The sequence below is a fragment of the Brienomyrus brachyistius genome, unplaced genomic scaffold (assembly GCF_023856365.1).
Source record: "Brienomyrus brachyistius isolate T26 unplaced genomic scaffold, BBRACH_0.4 scaffold330, whole genome shotgun sequence".
Taxonomy (NCBI): domain Eukaryota; kingdom Metazoa; phylum Chordata; class Actinopteri; order Osteoglossiformes; family Mormyridae; genus Brienomyrus; species Brienomyrus brachyistius.
The window spans coordinates 132,180-149,613 of record NW_026042605.1 but is presented as its reverse complement, the minus strand read 5'-3'; the positions used below and the strand labels follow the sequence as shown (position 1 = coordinate 149,613).

At 43.3% G+C, this 17,434-nt stretch overlaps 1 protein-coding gene across 1 annotated transcript; it reads left to right on the top strand.

Moving 5' to 3' along the window:
• Nucleotides 1-3,530: 3,530 nt before the first annotated feature.
• On the top strand, nt 3,531-16,673 carry LOC125728574 (intersectin-2-like). Its single transcript, XM_049005463.1, has 12 exons — nt 3,531-3,573; nt 3,745-3,866; nt 4,093-4,199; nt 4,574-4,757; nt 5,089-5,187; nt 13,648-13,815; nt 14,038-14,250; nt 14,503-14,621; nt 14,757-14,839; nt 15,544-15,627; nt 15,752-15,925; nt 16,484-16,673. The coding sequence occupies exons 1-12, from the start codon at nt 3,531-3,533 to the stop codon at nt 16,639-16,641; spliced, it is 1,554 nt and encodes a 517-aa protein (XP_048861420.1). The 3' UTR covers nt 16,642-16,673.
• Nucleotides 16,674-17,434: the final 761 nt, after the last annotated feature.

The following is a 17,434-nucleotide window of genomic DNA, read 5'->3' as shown; positions in this document are numbered from 1 at the left end:
ACAAAGTTTGCAGCCTAGTGTTTCATGCTGTTGGCAATAAATGAGAGAGCGGTAGTTCCAAAATCTAAGGTGGAAAGTGACCTTCGGGTAAAAGTTGACCCACGTTACAGTGCCCACCTGCATTGTATGGGTCTCTCAAAGGGCTGTTCTCCTGCTGACTGCAGCTCTACCAAGGCTACGGTTTGGCTTCCTGCTTGGGTCTGACTTTCTGAACAGAAATGGTTTGTGTCCAAAGATGAATCGAGAGAGTTTGCAGTAGCTGTGTGCTGCAGGGGAAACCTAAACACAGATAAGAAATGATTCATTGGTGACCTCATGGGAGGCCTGGTGATGTGAAGTAGGGCAGTTTGAAAGATACTACCTGGTATTGGCAAATGTCTTCATAAAAAACCATGATGAGAGGGTCGATGAGTTTCCACATCATGGCGTGCATACTCTCTCTTCTGCCATCCGCCTATTAGGACTGGGTTTCTTCTCAGAGTTGTGCTTCAGAGAAGCACTCCTCTCCTTCCATCCATCCGTCCACCCTCCTTACACTCTTCTCCTGCCATCTTTCCCTTCTTTCCCCCCCACCTTTCCCTCCATCTTTCCCTCTATCTGTGTTGTTCTTGTAGGACGGCATCGTTGCCTCTTCCTCCACAGCTTCTCAGAGCTGTTCAGATACCCTTTAGGTGCTCCATATCAGTCAATGCTTCCTCGCTGGATAGGGCCTGCCTTCTCATCAAATTCACTTTCTTTTACTTCTGCTTTAATATTATTATTATTATTATTATTTAAATTTTTTTCCTCATGTGTTGAAGCAGGTCCCACACACCTACCAGTCCAACAGCAAGTGCCCCCCTCTGTAATTTTTATATTCATGTTTTTAGTCTTTAAAATTGTTCTTGCTTATGATGCAAAGCAATTACAATGCCAGTGATAGATGCTGATGCCATATTTAAAGTATAAAGCATATCATTTAAACAGCTTTTTGGAGAGCGTGAAGGTATGTAGAGTCATAGTCATTAACTATTTAAAACATATTTTTCTTTCAAAAATGGCTTTTTACCCTAAGTGCAATTGAGTATCCTAACTTTTTTTTGTTTGTTTGTTAAAACGTCTCTCACTGACAGTTATATCTGAATGTTACTGCGCAGATGGAAAATCTGGGATAATCTGTGCAGGCAACGGTGCGTTTACGCTTAGCTTGTAGTTCAGTTATGGGCTACGTACCGTTGGGTAATTGCATAAGTGTGTGTGCGTGTGTTCACAGTATGAATTCACATGTACACAGACACATGCTTTCCATTGGTAGGTTTTTTTGCCAACCCATGAGTGCAAACCTAACCCTAACCCTAACCCTAACCCTAACCCTAACCCTGCTAACCCTAACCCTAACCCTAACCCTAATCCTCTCCCTCTACGAAATCCCATGGCTTTAGCTATAGTACTGTGCTCAGTGCTGGTCAACCCATTAGGTGACATAGGCAGCCACCTGGGGTGCCATCTTTTGGTGAGGCGCTGCCTTAGCCAGCCAATATCACTTTGTCGCAGACAGGGGGCCCTGGTGGTGTAGCTTGCCTACGGCGACACATGAGCTTCAACGATTACTGGCTGTTTACGTACTTCTTTAAGTACTGTGTTTTGCCTATGGGTATAGTGTGTAGAATATTCGTCATACATACCTAGACTAAGGGGAAACCTTTGTTGCCTTACATGTAGTTGTGTATTTTGAGGGTGTTATTTGTTATAATGTATGGAGTGGAAGGGTATTCAAGCAGGCAGTCATACACTGGTTGCAGCCTTCATCTTTTCCCTATGTGGGGGTCGGTGAGCCATTCGAGGGTCAAAGTTCTGGGTCCTTGCTTCACTGTTTGCTGTTTTTTCCGAACACTCGCGGCGGGCTTTGGTGGACTTTGGTTTGCCCTGTTAGTGCCCCGGTGCAGTGTCTGCCGCTTTCCCGCCTGAGGGGGTTTGGACCAGGATGCTGTGAGTTTTCAGCTGATCTGCCATAATACTGGAAATGTTTTAGAATATATTTTTTTTTGCTTTAAGTGACCTTAGGGAGGTAACGTCAATGTAAATGCCCCCCCCCCCCACCAAGATGGAGTGGTTAATTCAGGTAATTATATGCATAACCTTTAACGAAACAAGGCCTGCTGGTGTTTAACAGTACATGTTTTGCGGTTTCTGGGTTCTAACAAGTTTAAAAACTAGTTATAACTAAGATACATGTCTTTATTTAATAATAATTGATACTTTATTGAGCCCTATGGGGAAATTCTCTTTACGCCACCCCCAGTTTGCTTTCTGTAAGTGACAGCAAGCTGGCCGCAAAGGGTAGCCACCCATAGCAGCATCCAGGGAGCTGGGGGTTAAGGGCCTTGCTGAAGGACCCGCAGATGTACTGAGGCTGGGCGAAAAACGAGGCTTTAGCCCACTGAGCCTCACACTTTGCTTTTTCATGCAACTTAAAATGAAAATCTGCCTTGCAGTTAGATACCATTGATTATTTGGTTATTGATAAAATTCAGATGTTAGATGGGCTAATTCTTTTTTTGGTCACTAAGGTTTAGACTCTGAAGATTATCCTTCTGCATGGTGCCTGCTGACTATTTGGTCCATGCCAGTGTAACTATTAGCCAGAGGTAAATTCATGTGTTGACAATGTCCTTGGAACAAATGCTAAAGAATCGTATTACTCGGTTAAGGATAAAAATGGCAGATTTGGTGGTTTATAAAGTGTGGTCTTTTGCTCTCACATCAGGGTGAAACTCTCTGTGCCTCAGTGTTCAAGAAATCATCACTGCTGCGGCACTTTGTAGTAAAACTACAAGCATTTTGAATGTAACCTGGTTTGCCCAGATTTTACTCTTAGTTGTATTGACTTATTTTATTTTATATGAAAGTGCAGTTTAATGAAAAAAAAATGGATGACTGTGATATTGTGTGCTCAGTCTACAATATGTGTGATTACTTGCAGTAAGGCATAGAAATGTCTGAATAAGGTATTTAACAGCTGAAAAATATCCTCTACTTGGAAAACATTTTGCAAGCAATTAAAGGTTTGCTCTGTTTATGCAAATTTGCAATCTGTTTATGCTGCTGGCAAGAGAGATGCATTTTGAATGAATCCCTTGCATTAATTGTTAAACAGTCTATGCAGTTTGAGGTTTCATTTGGCCCCACTGGGAATTTACCCACAGTGCATTGGCAGTAGTCAAGTCAGTTTGTCTGTGTTAAAGTTCCCAAGCTGTGTTACTTTGAAAATGTGCCTCAAATTATACATATGTACATTTATCGTGAAAATAAAGGATTTGCTTAAAAAGCACCTGCTTTTTTTTGGCAAGTCATTGTCTTACACAAGGATGGTGTGAGGTTTGGTTATTAGCGTCTAATATATATATATATCCAGGACCAGGTTATTCAAGAAGCTAAGCACTAGGATGGTTACAGTCCCAGGCAAAATGGGTTCGAGAGAGGAAACCTGGCTGCGGTTTTTAAGGCTTGGGGATGAGGCTCATGCAAAAAGGCGTATTGAAAGTTACCCAATGGAGTTTCAGCGTCTGCGCGCATCTGAATTTTCAGCAAAAGGTAAGACGGACGGGAGGGTTGTTCTCGCGCAGTGACTTAGCGACAGCTCCGGGTAGCGGCTTCTCAAGCCAGTGGTTTAGCCACATGTTTGGGGCCACGCAAGACAGCTGCTGACCGCGGCTGCCCCCCCCCCCACTCCCACCCCCACCCCCGTCATCCCCGACCCTGCAGGGTGTGCTGACCTGACCAGCCTGGACACCATGAGTCCGCAGGAGAGGAAGCGACAGGGTTACATCCACGAGCTCATTGAGACGGAGGAGCGATACATGGCTGACCTTCAGCTGGTCCTGGAGGTATGATCTGCAGTGGGGCCCCCGTGAGGTCTTTGCACTTCAGTCTGCTTTAAGCATTTGCAGTTTTGAGTTTTTATATTCTTGTCATGGATCTCATGTATAGGGCTTTGAGTGTAGGTTTTTGTGCCAGAACATGTTTAACTTATTTTCCCTAACATTTTGTTATCCCTCTTAACCTTTACTAACCCTTTCCAACTTTGCCCGTCTCTCATTTTTTTTTCTCCAGGTGTTTTACAAGCCCATGTCTGAGTCGGGACGCCTGACAGATGTTGAAATGGCCATGATCTTCGTCAACTGGAAGGACCTGATTATGTCCAACACCAAACTTCACAAGTGTGTCTTTCCACAAGCTTGTTTCTTCTTGGTAGCTGAAATTCTTGGGAATGAAACGTGATCCGATGCTGCCACCTTGCTCTAGGAATACGAACTGCGAGTATCGTGTCCCACAACAGCAAATGTCATAGGCAGAGTGAAGTCCCAGAAATAGAGAAGTGCCAGGAAAAGGAATTATCTATGCAGTCGATGGATAATAACAAAACAGGCTGCACAGTTTTTGCACTTAAAGATCATGGAAACTGGAATGTTTGTTGAGAATGGCACTGGCCAGCATTCTGTTTTTGAAACTCACCTGAACTTTTACGAAGAAATTGCTTGGTACTGGACTTGGCGGCCTTTGCGGTTTTGGTGATTGTGTTTGTGAATGGCAGGGCACTGAGGGTGAGGAAGAAAACGGGTGGCGAGAAGATGCCGGTGCAGATGATTGGGGACATCCTGGCCTCGGAGCTCTCGCACATGCAGGCCTACATCCGCTTCTGCAGCTGCCAGCTTAACGGTGCAGCCCTGCTGCAACAAAAGACTGACAAGGAACCCGAGTTCAAGGACTTCCTCAAGGTGAGGAATGGTGGGCAGCAGCCCTGGAACAAATGGGAGGGGTAGATAGTTCATTGTTAAAGGCTGTTCCAGAGCGATCGGTAAGCGGGAGAATTGCAGCCGTCCAAATGTCCTCAGTGAAAAAGCGGTAGCGGGTTAAATGGATGTTGAACTGTTCTTTATTTTCTTCTGAAATGAATTACAAAGATATCTTGCGGGCCAATACTATGTTCTATGAGACCTCTGGACTCAACTCTTCTAAAGCACCTAGACTGAAATTTAGAGTGGTGCTTTAGATAAGGACGTAGGCTAGGGTTTCTGACTCCTAAGTGTGTGTGTGTCTCTCTCTCAGAAAATCGCTACAGATCACCGGTGTAAAGGTATGCCACTGTCCAGCTTCCTGCTGAAGCCTATGCAGAGAATCACCCGCTATCCACTCATCATAAAGAACGTAAGTCCTGCACATTGTCACCCGTGGTCCCTCCTTCAGTGTGCGATGTGGGAGGCATGACGAATTAGCCTCATCCAATTTGCCTTGGATTTAGCTCAATTTGGGTTGCTGCTACGTATGACTTTGCCCTGCCAAAGATGCAGTTCGTGTCAATTCCTTTGGGGACCAAATGATAATGGTTGTGACCATCATCATGGTCAGCAAATACAAGAAAGAATGTGCTGTTTTGCTGGAGTTAAATACCAATGAAATGCAAAAACTTCAGGCAGAAGAGTGAGTGTTGGGGAAAGCGCCCGGCGTTTCCACCCCAACTCCACATTTACGAGACACACACAGGTTACAGTTTTACTTGCAAGGGTACCCACACTCTCTGCAATGCAAACTACAGCAGAATGTGTTACAAAGGGTGGTTCCCCTTGGCTTCTTTATTTATAGTCAATGGGGGGCGCAAGAGAGGGAAGTGAGATTCTTATCTAAGTAGGCAGCTGTTAACCACCTACTTAGAGTACAATAGCTAAGAGTATGTGGCTAGAAGATAAGAAATAACGTATACATATATATTTACACTCATTGCTGATCATACAGAATTGATTAACAACTGTTTCTTCAACCTAACAGTCCCTCCTGTTTATCATGACAGTATGATCAGAAGCATCAACATTGTAGAAGTTGCAAAAGCACTTTAGGTACAACCTTCATTTAGACCACATTGTCATTATCCTGGAAAACATTTAATTCCGTTTCTTCAGGTCCGAGCCCTGCACGGGTGCTTTCGGCTCGGCCGTCATTATGAATTATATGTCTTCTTCATCGCCATCGCTGGAAACAGGCTCTGTCTCTATAGTTTGGGTAAGGGAGAGAAACATTGTACTGCGTGTCCGAAAAGCAGCATTAAGAGCTTGATTAATAAACATTTTCAAACATGGTATAACAGAACAACAGAAAAATAAAATGAAAAACAAAAGAAGAGGTAGGCATGTTTTCATCAGTATTGACCACCATGTTCCTGTAATAAACCAGTCTAACCAGGATGAGGAGGACTGCGGTCGACTGTCCATGGTCATCACTTTTTGTAAGTTTCGGAGGCGGTCTAAGGCAGATGTCATATTGGGTGAGTGCACATTGTCAGGAATGTAAGTGCAGCACGTTTGGTTCAGGAGGACACATACTCCTCCTTGTGCGGCTGTCAGTAGGTCTAATGCCATACGATTCTGGATTACCATCTGTCTGGTTATGTCTAATTGTTCATTTTGTTTTTGGTTAATCAGTATCGAATCATTCATAAATAGACCTAGTCTATAATTTAGAGTTTCTACGCGTAGCATGAGTTTTCCAATTCCTAGCCCAGGGAACAGGGCCAGCATAACTTTACTGCCTGTTCCCCACAATTTATGTTCAGCGGGCACGTCGGTTCCCCACACACTATCATGGGGTTGTATTGATATCGAACGCCTTCTCCTGCTTCTGAAGAAAGTTTTACTTTCCTGTGCTATCAGGAAGGTGTGATCTGAAACAAAAATAAGAGCGCACACTCCAAACCAGTTCGGTGGTAAGACAAAGTATGCACGAGGTCCACACAACCATGCTACTCCGTCCACCCAATATGTTCCATTACTGGGGCGAAGCATCGAAATTGGAGATCCATACATGCTGTCTACATATGTTAGGTTACAGTTCGTGGTGTTTCCTCCTATCCATCGCGTACCATTATCTTGCTTAAAACAAATGGCATGCTGATATGTCAGTGGGTCTCGGTCCATCAAGACAGAAAAAGGAAGTGAGACATTAGTTTTAGCAACAGCGAAGTCTACCCAGAAATCCTGTATACAGGTACCATTTTGAAACCCAACGTCATCTGGGTAGTTTCCTGTAGCCTCCTGATACTTAATTCGGACCACTGTCATTCTATTAGTCCCAGGTATAGTTATGTTCACATCTTCCCCTGCTAGCGAAAATATAAGGGAAAGACGGCTCTGGTATCCTATTCCTGCGAAAGAAGCAGCGCACTTGGCTTGGGATATGTTCATAGCTTTACCATACACCGTAGGTCCTTCACTATGAGTGGGCATTACTGAACAAACATAGCAATTTGTCACATTTTTCGCTGTTACAGTATCATGTACATATCGGTACCAGTAGTTTTGCATAAATGGATGTGAGTGGTCAGCGGGCAACGGGCGTAGATGGAAGTCATCATGGGTCCATCGCCGTAGGTGCTGTAATGGAGCTGGTGAGAGCCAGGACAACCATACAAGTCCTACAACAAGAATGACCCCTAGAGTCACTTTACCACATCCCCACCCTATCAGGGCCATCCTAAATAGAGTGCAGCTCAGTTGTTTTCTTCACCGGGTTGAGACAACAGCACCCTATTGGTTACTGTGCCTTTGTAGCGGACTTCCACTGCTACTCTGTTGCTGAGGCCTCTGATAAGGGCTTGATGGGTTTACAGTGACTTTTGTGTATCCAGGAAGGTCGTTCTGCGATCTTTACTGCTGTTGGTGTTGTGAGGAGGACTTGATAAGGACCGTCCCACCGAGGTGTGCTCCAATCTTTCCGCAACAGGACCTTGACCAGGACCCAATCTCCCGGCTGCAAGTTATCCTGTTGAGTAGAAACAGAATTTACCGGCAGACTACTGGGGCTATGTTTTTGTTGTGATGTTAGTAGTTTACGCATCCAATCAGCCAGCGTATTTTCTCGGTCTGCTTTTTCTATGTCATTCATTTCAGTTGCTAGGGGAAATGGTCTACCATACACTATTTCAAAAGGTGTTAATCCTGCAGGAGTGGGAGTTATTCTCATCCATAATTTTACTAGAGACAAACATTCTGGCCACGGCCTTTTTGTCTCTTCCATTGTCTTTTTTAGCCTTGTTTTAATAGTGCCGTTGGTCCTTTCCACTAAGCCTGCGCTCTGGGGGTGATACGCACAATGATTCTTAAGCGTAAAACCTAATGCTTGTGAGCAAAGGGACATAGTCTGATTTACAAAATGAGTCCCATTGTCTGATCTTATAATATGAGGTATGCCATAGGTAGGGAAATAATGGCTTACCAAACATTTTGCAACGGTCATTGCATCACAATGCTTTACAGGGTATATTTCTACCCACTTAGAAAAGGTGTCTATAATAACTAGACAGTATTTCTTTCCTTGTGACCAAGATAATTCAATAAAATCCATATGTACAACTTGGGGAACTGGCCACGTTTTGGTCTGATGTTTCCTTGTGCATTGTGTTTACAACAAATTAAGCATGTCCTACAAAATTGTTTTGCATAATCAGAAAAATTTATAGCATAGAAATATTGTTGTATGATATGTACCATCCCTCCTGTTGAGACATGAGTATTTCCATGGCTCACCAAAGCAGCTGTTTTGTATAAATTTTTTGGTAGGATGGGCTTGTCATTCATATAGTAAACTTTCTCTCGTTGTATTGCTCCTCTTTTGATCCAACTTTGTACTTCTATTTTAGGAGCATGAATCTGTGCATCACATAGCACATCGCTATCTATAAAAAGAATGTCTGCCACTGATAAGGTAGGTTGTTTCAGTGCCGCTTCTTTGGCGGTTTTATCTGCAAAACTATTTCCTGCGGTTTCTGCAGAGTCATCAGTCTGGTGTGCTTTGCATTTGCACAGTGCAAAGTGAGTCGGTAAATGCACAACGTCTAATAATCTAAGTAGCAAATTCGTATGAGTAAGAGATGTGCCCTGTGATGTTCTAAAACCTCTATTTTTCCAGACTCTTGCATGGTGATGGACAGCTGCAAACACATATTGACTATCAGTGTAGATAGTAAGTGACTTGTTCTTGAACAGTTCACATGCCCTGATCACAGCATAAAGTTCAGCCGCTTGTGCTGAACAAGTAGAAGGGAGTGCATTGGCTTCTAACACTTCAGTAGATGTAACTACAGCATACCCAACTTTATTTTTTTCCATATCATTTTTTGATGCTGAGCCATCTACATAAACAACTTCTGATCCTGGTATAAAAGTTTGCAGAATATCTGCTCTTGGTTTTGTTTGTTCTTCTATTGTTGCTTTGCAAGAATGTGGCTCCCCATCCTCTGCGGTAGGGAGAAGCGTACTAGGGTTCAATAGGCCACACCGCTGAAGTTCAATGTTACGTTGTGAGAGCAAAAGTGACACTAAGGTAAGATGTCTTGTATGTGTTAAGAATGGAAGCGGTGTCTGCAACAAGATTAGAGACACAGAATGAGGAACTTTAAGTATGAGGGGGTGACAAAGTACCAATTCTGCTGATACCTTTACTGCTTCTGCAGCAGCTGCACAGGCCTGTAAACACTGTGGAAAGCCAGCTGCTACTGCATCTAATCGTTTTGAATAGAATGCTAACGGTCTCTCTTTTGCTCCGAATGGCTGTGTTAATACTGCTTTCATATAACCTTGATTAGCATCTACACATAGGGTGAATGGTTGTTGATAATCTGGTAGAGCAAGGGTCACATTGGTTTGCAACATTCTTTTTAAATTTGTAAAAGCATTTTCTCCGTCCTCAGTCCATTGTATTTTGTCCTTTAGAGTCATCTCCTTCCCGTATATTAAATTTTGCAAAGGTTGAACTAGAAAAGCATAATCTGGTAACCATTCTCTACAATAATTGCATCTGTTGTTTAGTCTGTGGTTTAGGTGCTTCCTGTATAGCTTGTTTCCTTATCTCTAGCAGCGAGCGACCTTTTTGTGAAAGGTTATGCCCTAAATAGACAACTGTCTTTTTGCAGTACTGCAACTTCTGTTTAGAAGCTTTATGTCCAGTATTGTATAAATGCTGAAGCACAGTTAGGGTAGTTTCTTTGCAATGTTGTTCTGAATCTGCTGCTATTAAGATATCATCCACGTATAGTAATACCTGACTATGTGATGGTATTTCACAGGTACTCATAGAGTATCTAAGGGCCATGGTATATACATGTGGGCTTTCAGAAAATCCCTGAGGGAGTCTAGTATATGTATATTTTTTCCCTTTATAGGTAAATCCAAATAAATGTTGAGAATCAGGGTGCAATGGTACTGAGAAAAATGCATTACTAAGATCCACTACTGAGAAGTAGCTTTTATCAGGAGTCAATGAGTTGAGCAATAAGTGTGGGTTAGGCACGTCTGGTGCTGCATGTTGCACTATGTTATTAACAGGTCTTAAATCCTGCACCATGCGCCATTTCCCTGTATGTCCCTTCTGGACTGGAAAGATAGGAGTGTTGCAAGTGGCTTCAGGAGCCTCTCGCAATATTCCTGATGCTAACATGTCTTGCACTACAGGGGCTATACCTTTCTCTGCTTCAGGTTTTAATGGGTATTGCCGGACGGTGTTCTGATTTCACAGTTACTTTGTAAGGTGGGAATCCCTTTACCAGCCCTACATCAGTGGGGGAGGACGACCACAACCCTTCTGGAAGGCGATCTAGATCTGGACATGATCCCTCCTCCAGGGTTGAAAAAATTTGTCAGGTTGGGTCCTTTAAGTGTGTGGTGGGAGTGGTTTGAACTCTCCATCCCAAAGGAAACCGCCACACATTGTGTTTCTCATCATAGCTCCAACAGGAGCCAGATACGGGTTGGTAGTCATTGTAACTGTGCATAGAATCTCGTAAGAACATCTCTACATCTCTCCACTGCATCTGGGGTGGTTTTGAAAGAGATACGTGTGGTGTTCTCTCTCTAAATACAGCTTGTTGCTTGTTAGATAAAATGACTGAGGCTGCTGAAAACCCAGTGGTGGGGTTAACATACATATATTATACAAGTGTCTTGGAGGGCATGAAACGTTTTGTCATAGACATAATCTGGTCCAAGGGTGTCTTTGTACCACATAGTGACGTGTAAGGCATCGTCAGGCATGAACTGGGCCTGTCTAGGGGACTGCTTTTCTCTAGTTTTCCGCAATAATTCTCGTGTCTGTGCAGTTCCCCCTAGGTCCAGAGACCAGTAATATTGTGGTGTTGTGGTTCCTTGCACAACATAAGCTTCCTCATTTACGATTGCTTTCATGCCAGTGGCTGTGGCAACCACGCTAATGCCCATTTGTACCATAAGGTCTCGACCTAACAAGTTAACAGGACAAGAAGGGCTTATTAACACCTGTGCTTGACATTCAAGTCCAGTTTCCTTATCTTTTACTGCAACTGGGTTTGTTAACTGATGTCTGTCTGTCTGACCTCCTGCCGTTTTTATATTTATGACTGATGAAGAATATGTGACTCCGGGAGGACTGGAGGTTAGGACAGTCCTACATGCTCCAGTGTCACACAGACATTCATATACTTTGCCGTTTATGACTAACTTCCGACTTGGCAAGGTTTCCCACTGCCTTTCTGCTAATAACTGACACACTGCTTGTAAATCTATTTCCTTATCTAAAAGGTCTTGTAAAGTGACCTCCGTTTCCTTTCTTAAAATCACCTCTGTTTTGCCTCGGATGGTGTCGGTAACAGGGGCCTCCGAGGGGGGTCATTGATCATTGTTTTCAATGGAGTTTGGGTTATATGGTTGTTTCCCTACTCTACAATTCCTAGCTAAGTGTCCAGGTTTCCTGCATGTCCAGCAAATGTTATCTTGCTGAGACGAATTCCTGTAATTGTTTCTGAAAACACCTCTCCCCCTTCCTCGGCCTCTTGACCTTCCTCTGAATCCTCCCCTCCCCGGAGGATTCATTTGCACTAACGCTACTACATCTGAGGCGCTGAATATTGTGTCTGTCTTTTCCTGTTTCTGCGCTCTCTGCGCGTGTTGGGCATATTCTAGTGCTTGTTGGACTGAACCAGTATTCTGATGTACCCAATGTTTGTCAAGATATTTTCGCAATTCGGGCTTTAGGCCTGCGACAAAAGCTCGTTTTAGCTGTTGTTGGTACACTCCTACTGCCTCTTCATCAAATGGGATCCCTGAGTTTCCTCTAAATACAACTCTCATTCTATCCATAAAATCCTCAGGTTCCTCTCCATCTTTTTGTTTACATTGCGCTATTCTGCCATAATCTGCTCGTCTCATAAACACTATCTCTATCCTTCCATGTAATTGTTGCATACTCTGTTTTCTACGTACATCTCTTAACTTACTTTGTTCCAACCATGCATCAGAAAAAACATATTCTTTTTTTCTGTCTTTACCTTCTTTCTTATTGGTAGTCTGTAACATCTCCAGTTTTAAGTTTAGCTTTTATACAAAAGTCTGTGAGCTTTTATATATATCTGGAGTGTGGAGTTTTCCTTCAAACCCATGTTTTTTCCTCCATCTACTTATTTGTCCTGATCCTGGCTTATATCCTTCCATAAACTTCTCATCTCCCTCTAGTTCCATTTGTTTACTTTGATTCTTCCCCATTGTTACCTTTTAATGGATACACTACAAAAAATAAAAAATCCTAAAAGCAAGTATCTGGCATGAGACCTCAGGAGGACACTAACACGGCCTTCTACTGCTCCCTATTAGAGCAGCGGTGTTAGTTTTCAGGGATGAAACCCGTCCTTGATCCTTCAGTCACCAGTATGTTGTTGCTTTTAGGGTGGATCGTGTAGGTTAATCTAAAACCTATAAAAACACATCCACATACATCAATATATATATTTCCAACAACGCCTACTTTCTCTCCCGGTTAATTTCGGCTAACCTCAACCACATGCATGTCTTGGCCACCTACTCACTTAGGTGCCGTATCTCTCACCTGTATAGTGTGCTCTCTGATCCGTCACCGAGGTCCTTCAGACATCACCAGACGTCGAGCGCAGTTCTAACCACCGGCCTGATGACGAATTCACATCACAGGTCTTTCTTGCACCCGACTTCGAGTGGCTGTCGACAGACTTCGGTGTCGCTTCTCTCGGCGTACTGGAGACGTCTTCGGGGTTCCTCGGATCCGGCTCGAAGGACCAAATTCTATGTTGGGGAAAGCGCCCGGCGTTTCCACCCCAACTCCACATTTACGAGACACACACAGGTTACAGTTTTACTTGCAAGGGTACCCACACTCTCTGCAATGCAAACTACAGCAGAATGTGTTACAAAGGGTGGTTCCCCTTGGCTTCTTTATTTATAGTCAATGGGGGGCGCAAGAGAGGGAAGTGAGATTCTTATCTAAGTAGGCAGCTGTTAACCACCTACTTAGAGTACAATAGCTAAGAGTATGTGGCTAGAAGATAAGAAATAACGTATACATATATATTTACACTCATTGCTGATCATACAGAAATGATTAACAACTGTTTCTTCAACCTAACAGTGAGTATGGGTATTGTGAAATGTTGGATGTCAACTGTTACAAAACGTGCTGCACCAGTTTATTTATGGATGGATGGATGGATGGATGGATGGATCTGATTAACATCAAACCGCCAGTAACTTCACTCTACCCTGAACTCCACAGTCCTTGTCCAAAGACAGAGTTCATTCTTAGGCAGGTCCCAGACCTATTTCCAAATCTCCTGCTCCCCAGATTCTCGAGAACACTCCAGAGAATCACTTGGACCATGGACACTTGCGGGAGGCTCTGGACAGGGCCGAGGAGCTCTGTCTGCAGGTCAACGAGGGGGTCCGGGAGAAGGAGAACTCCGACAGGTTAGAGTGGATTCAGAGCCATGTCCAGTGTGAAGGCATCACTGAGGTGAGCACATCTAATGCAACTATATCACGAAGCTCTTGTCTATAGCCTGGGTTTTATATAATCTACAATATTCCCTCCTGAAGTTCTTAACAAATGTTTGTTTACATGCACAGCCTCTAACAAAGTCGTCTACAGAGTTAATCCTACTACAAGTTAGGGTCTGGATTTTTGCAGCTTTCCTACAGTTTACTGGACACTTCCAATTGTTCCATTTCCCTACAGAACTTGATATTCAACTCCTTGACCAACTGCCTGGGTCCCCGAAAGCTGCTACACAGCGGCAAGGTCTATAAAACTAAGAGCAACAAGGAGTTATACACCTTCCTCTTCAATGACTTCCTGCTGCTCACCCAAGCAGTGAAGCAGTTCACCTCATCAGGGACGGATAAGCTCTTCAGTCCCAAGTGCAACATGCAGTTCAAGATGTACAAGAACGTGAGACTCTTTTTCATGCTGGGGAGTAATGGAGGGGGCTAGCAATACCAGACAGTTACATTTACGGCACAAAATCATACATTGCGTTTTAAATGAACTTTTCATATCCATACAATTCGGAGTAGAACTTTCTAGAAAGAGGTGCCATTTCCTTAGTTGTATGTTTAGCCCATTTTTACGGGCTTTCTCTACTGTGTGTACTTCCAATTTAATGCGAGTCTATGACCCGATTTTGGTCTTCTATCCAACCAGCCCGTGTTTCTAAATGAAGTTCTGGTGAAGATGCCCTCCGATCCGTCTAGCGATGAGCCAATCTTCCACATCTCCCACATCGACCGTGTTTATACTCTCAGGACAGAGAACATCAATGAGTGGGGAAGGAAGGGAGTTAGAGAAGAGACTAAGGAGAATTGAACAAGGAAGCTGTGGCTTCAGTCCACAAGGAGGCTCCCTCGGTGTCCTGTTCTGGTAACAAATCAGGTGTTTCTTCTTATTTAATCAATCAGGACTGCCTGGGCGCAGAAAATCAAAGCTGCTTCAGAACATTTCATAGAGACTGAGAAGAAGAAGCGAGAGAAAGCTTACCAAGGTGAACTATTTTATTTGCATTTAATCCTTTTCAGTGTCTTAGCATAACCCTTCAGTCCAGTTTGATTATGTAATGGTTTTATTCATCTGTCTACAAAATTGCTTGTCCTTTTCCTATTTAATTTAGTTATATGTATGTGTGTGTGTGTATATTTATGTATCTGTAATATAAAATCCTCTAAGTCACCAGTATATATTCATTACCCTATTCAGTGTTTCAGAACCCTGACCCCATGTTTTAGTCCATGTTGGACGTTTCACAGCCAGAACCTACAAACCCCATGAGCAAGAATTTGTTTCTTCCAACCAGTTGAGCATAGAGAGTCAGTCAAAGGCTACTCAACTGGTTTGTAAAAACAAAATCTTGGTCTGAGTTTGTAGCTGAGCACTGGTTTTTCCTGAATTTGAGTTTCCCTCTTTTACACAGCCTGTCCTTCCAGTGAACACATCCGTTGCAGTTTAAGAACCTACTACTTTCCCTTTTGGTTGCTGTACAGTCTATTTATGCAGACCTTCATTACTGAACCCTTGATAACCCTATCATAGACTGCAGTGCCCCATTAACTACAGTTTTTTTTCCAGTTGCTGTATCTTATTTCTGCCAATTCCTTGGGAGTTCCTTGCATCTTAACTTCTTTATTATGAATCTTATTTATTGTTCCTTGGTCTTTCGACTCATGCATCACTTGCTGTATGCATTTCCAGCTCGTTCCCTGAAAACCAGTGGCATTGGCCGCCTGCTGGTCACTATTTTGGAGGCCACAGAGCTCAAGCCCTGCAAGCCCAATGGTGAGGGTCAAAGGTCAAGTCCTATCTCCCGAAACTCCAGCCGCTAACCCCCTAATGCCTTGTACCTCATGTATGGCTTGATGGTTGGGTTTAATGGTTTTTTTTGATGGCCTACACCCTCCAGGAAAGAGTAATCCATATTGCGAGGTGACCATGGGGGCACAGTGTTTCACCTCCCGGACAATAAATGACACAATCAACCCCAAGTGGAACTTCAACTGTCAGTTCTTCATTAAGGACCTGTACCAGGATGTTCTATGTGTCACCATCTTCAAGAGGGACCAGTTCTCTCCCGATGGTTAGTCCTTTCTTCAGATGTTTATTTCTCCTCTTTTTACACGTTGACACTTCCTGAAATTCGTCTTGGGAACAGTTCTGATGTTAAATGTGCTGATGTTAAATTTCCCTTAGAAAAATTTGGGTGTCATATTTGAAGTTTCGTCTTGTTTTTTTTTTTTTTAATTTAACTTTTAATTTATTTTTAATTTATTTATTTATTACACGTCATTTTAAGTTTCTCCATGGGGTATCACTGTGGTTTCATGCTTCAGGGTTCTGGTTCCATATCCTCCCCCTGGTTCTGTGTGTGTGAGTTTGAACATTCTCTTTGTATTTGTACGGGTTACTCCTACAGCCCAAGAACACATACAGATGAACTACGTTCTCTACTTTATGCCCTGGTATATTCTGCAGTCTCACTGCAACCCTTCTACTAGATAATTTCTTTTGTGTTTGACCGTTTATTTCTTTCCCCCCCCTATTGCTTAATTTCTTTCATTGTGCCACAATGGCCTGTGTTCTATTACTAGCGTTTGATGGTGGCCGCTTTCATCATGGCTGCTTGTATCATTGTTAGACTTCCTGGGCCGCACTGAAGTTCCTGTGGCCACCATCAAGAAGGAGCTGGAAAACAAGGGAGCAGCGACAAGGCGCCTGCTGCTGCACGAGGTGCCGACAGGCGAGGTGTGGGTGCGCCTGGACCTGCAGCTGTTCGACCAAAAATCTCTCAAATGAGGCGACGCGGATTGGTGCCATGCCATACGCCCCCCGCCCCGCCCCCGCCTCCACCCCGCTTCCCAAGACAAACGGACAGAGCTGAGGCTTCCTGACGAGATGCTCATTCCGATCCCCGGAACCAGCGGCAAGCATCAGCAGAGCAGGTTCTAGGCTGATGCCACGGGCAGTCCGGCTCCAGCACAGACAGGGTTCTGCCACGTTCACTCGCCAGGTGGCGTCTGTGAGCTGAGAGCTGTATGCCAGTGCTGCTGGAGACCGTCTGGACTCCTGAGTACTTCTGATAATGTGGACGTTTGACACAAATGCAAAATATAGGAAAGCCCTTTTGGGACTGATTATTGTTTACCACTGGATATGGTAATATCTCAGGTTTTTGTTTTTCCTGTCAGTTGTTTATAAAACCAAAAATATATTATGTCAATATCTTATCTTATTTTAATTATACAAATTCGGTACCTGTGAGACAAACCAACTTTACCAAGGAACAAATTTTTTTTTTTTTTTTAAAGAAAAATCTTCCCTCACTGAAAGCAAGATGGATGTATGCAGTGTATGTTGTACTGAATACTAACACAGGACTTTGGTAAAACTAAGTTTATTACAAGAATCACACTACCCTGTAACTGTCAATAGGTCGTTTTTTTGTTTCCCCTAACATTATTTAGTGTCAGCAAACCACAGCACATACAAATGTTTGGAAACATATTGTCACTCCTAGATACATCACATTTTACTACTAAAGACGTTATGTTGCTTCATGTGGATTTAACTAACAGTTCCTTAATTGCTT

Excerpts from the sequence above, each read along its gene's own strand:
- LOC125728574 (XM_049005463.1), top strand. The coding sequence starts at position 3,531 with ATGGAGTTTCAGCGTCTGCGCGCATCTGAATTTTCAGCAAAAG. Across the intron at positions 14,840-15,543 it reads GCGAGAGAAAGCTTACCAAG|CTCGTTCCCTGAAAACCAGT; the intron begins GTGAACTATTTT and ends ATGCATTTCCAG. Across the intron at positions 15,628-15,751 it reads CAAGCCCTGCAAGCCCAATG|GAAAGAGTAATCCATATTGC; the intron begins GTGAGGGTCAAA and ends TACACCCTCCAG.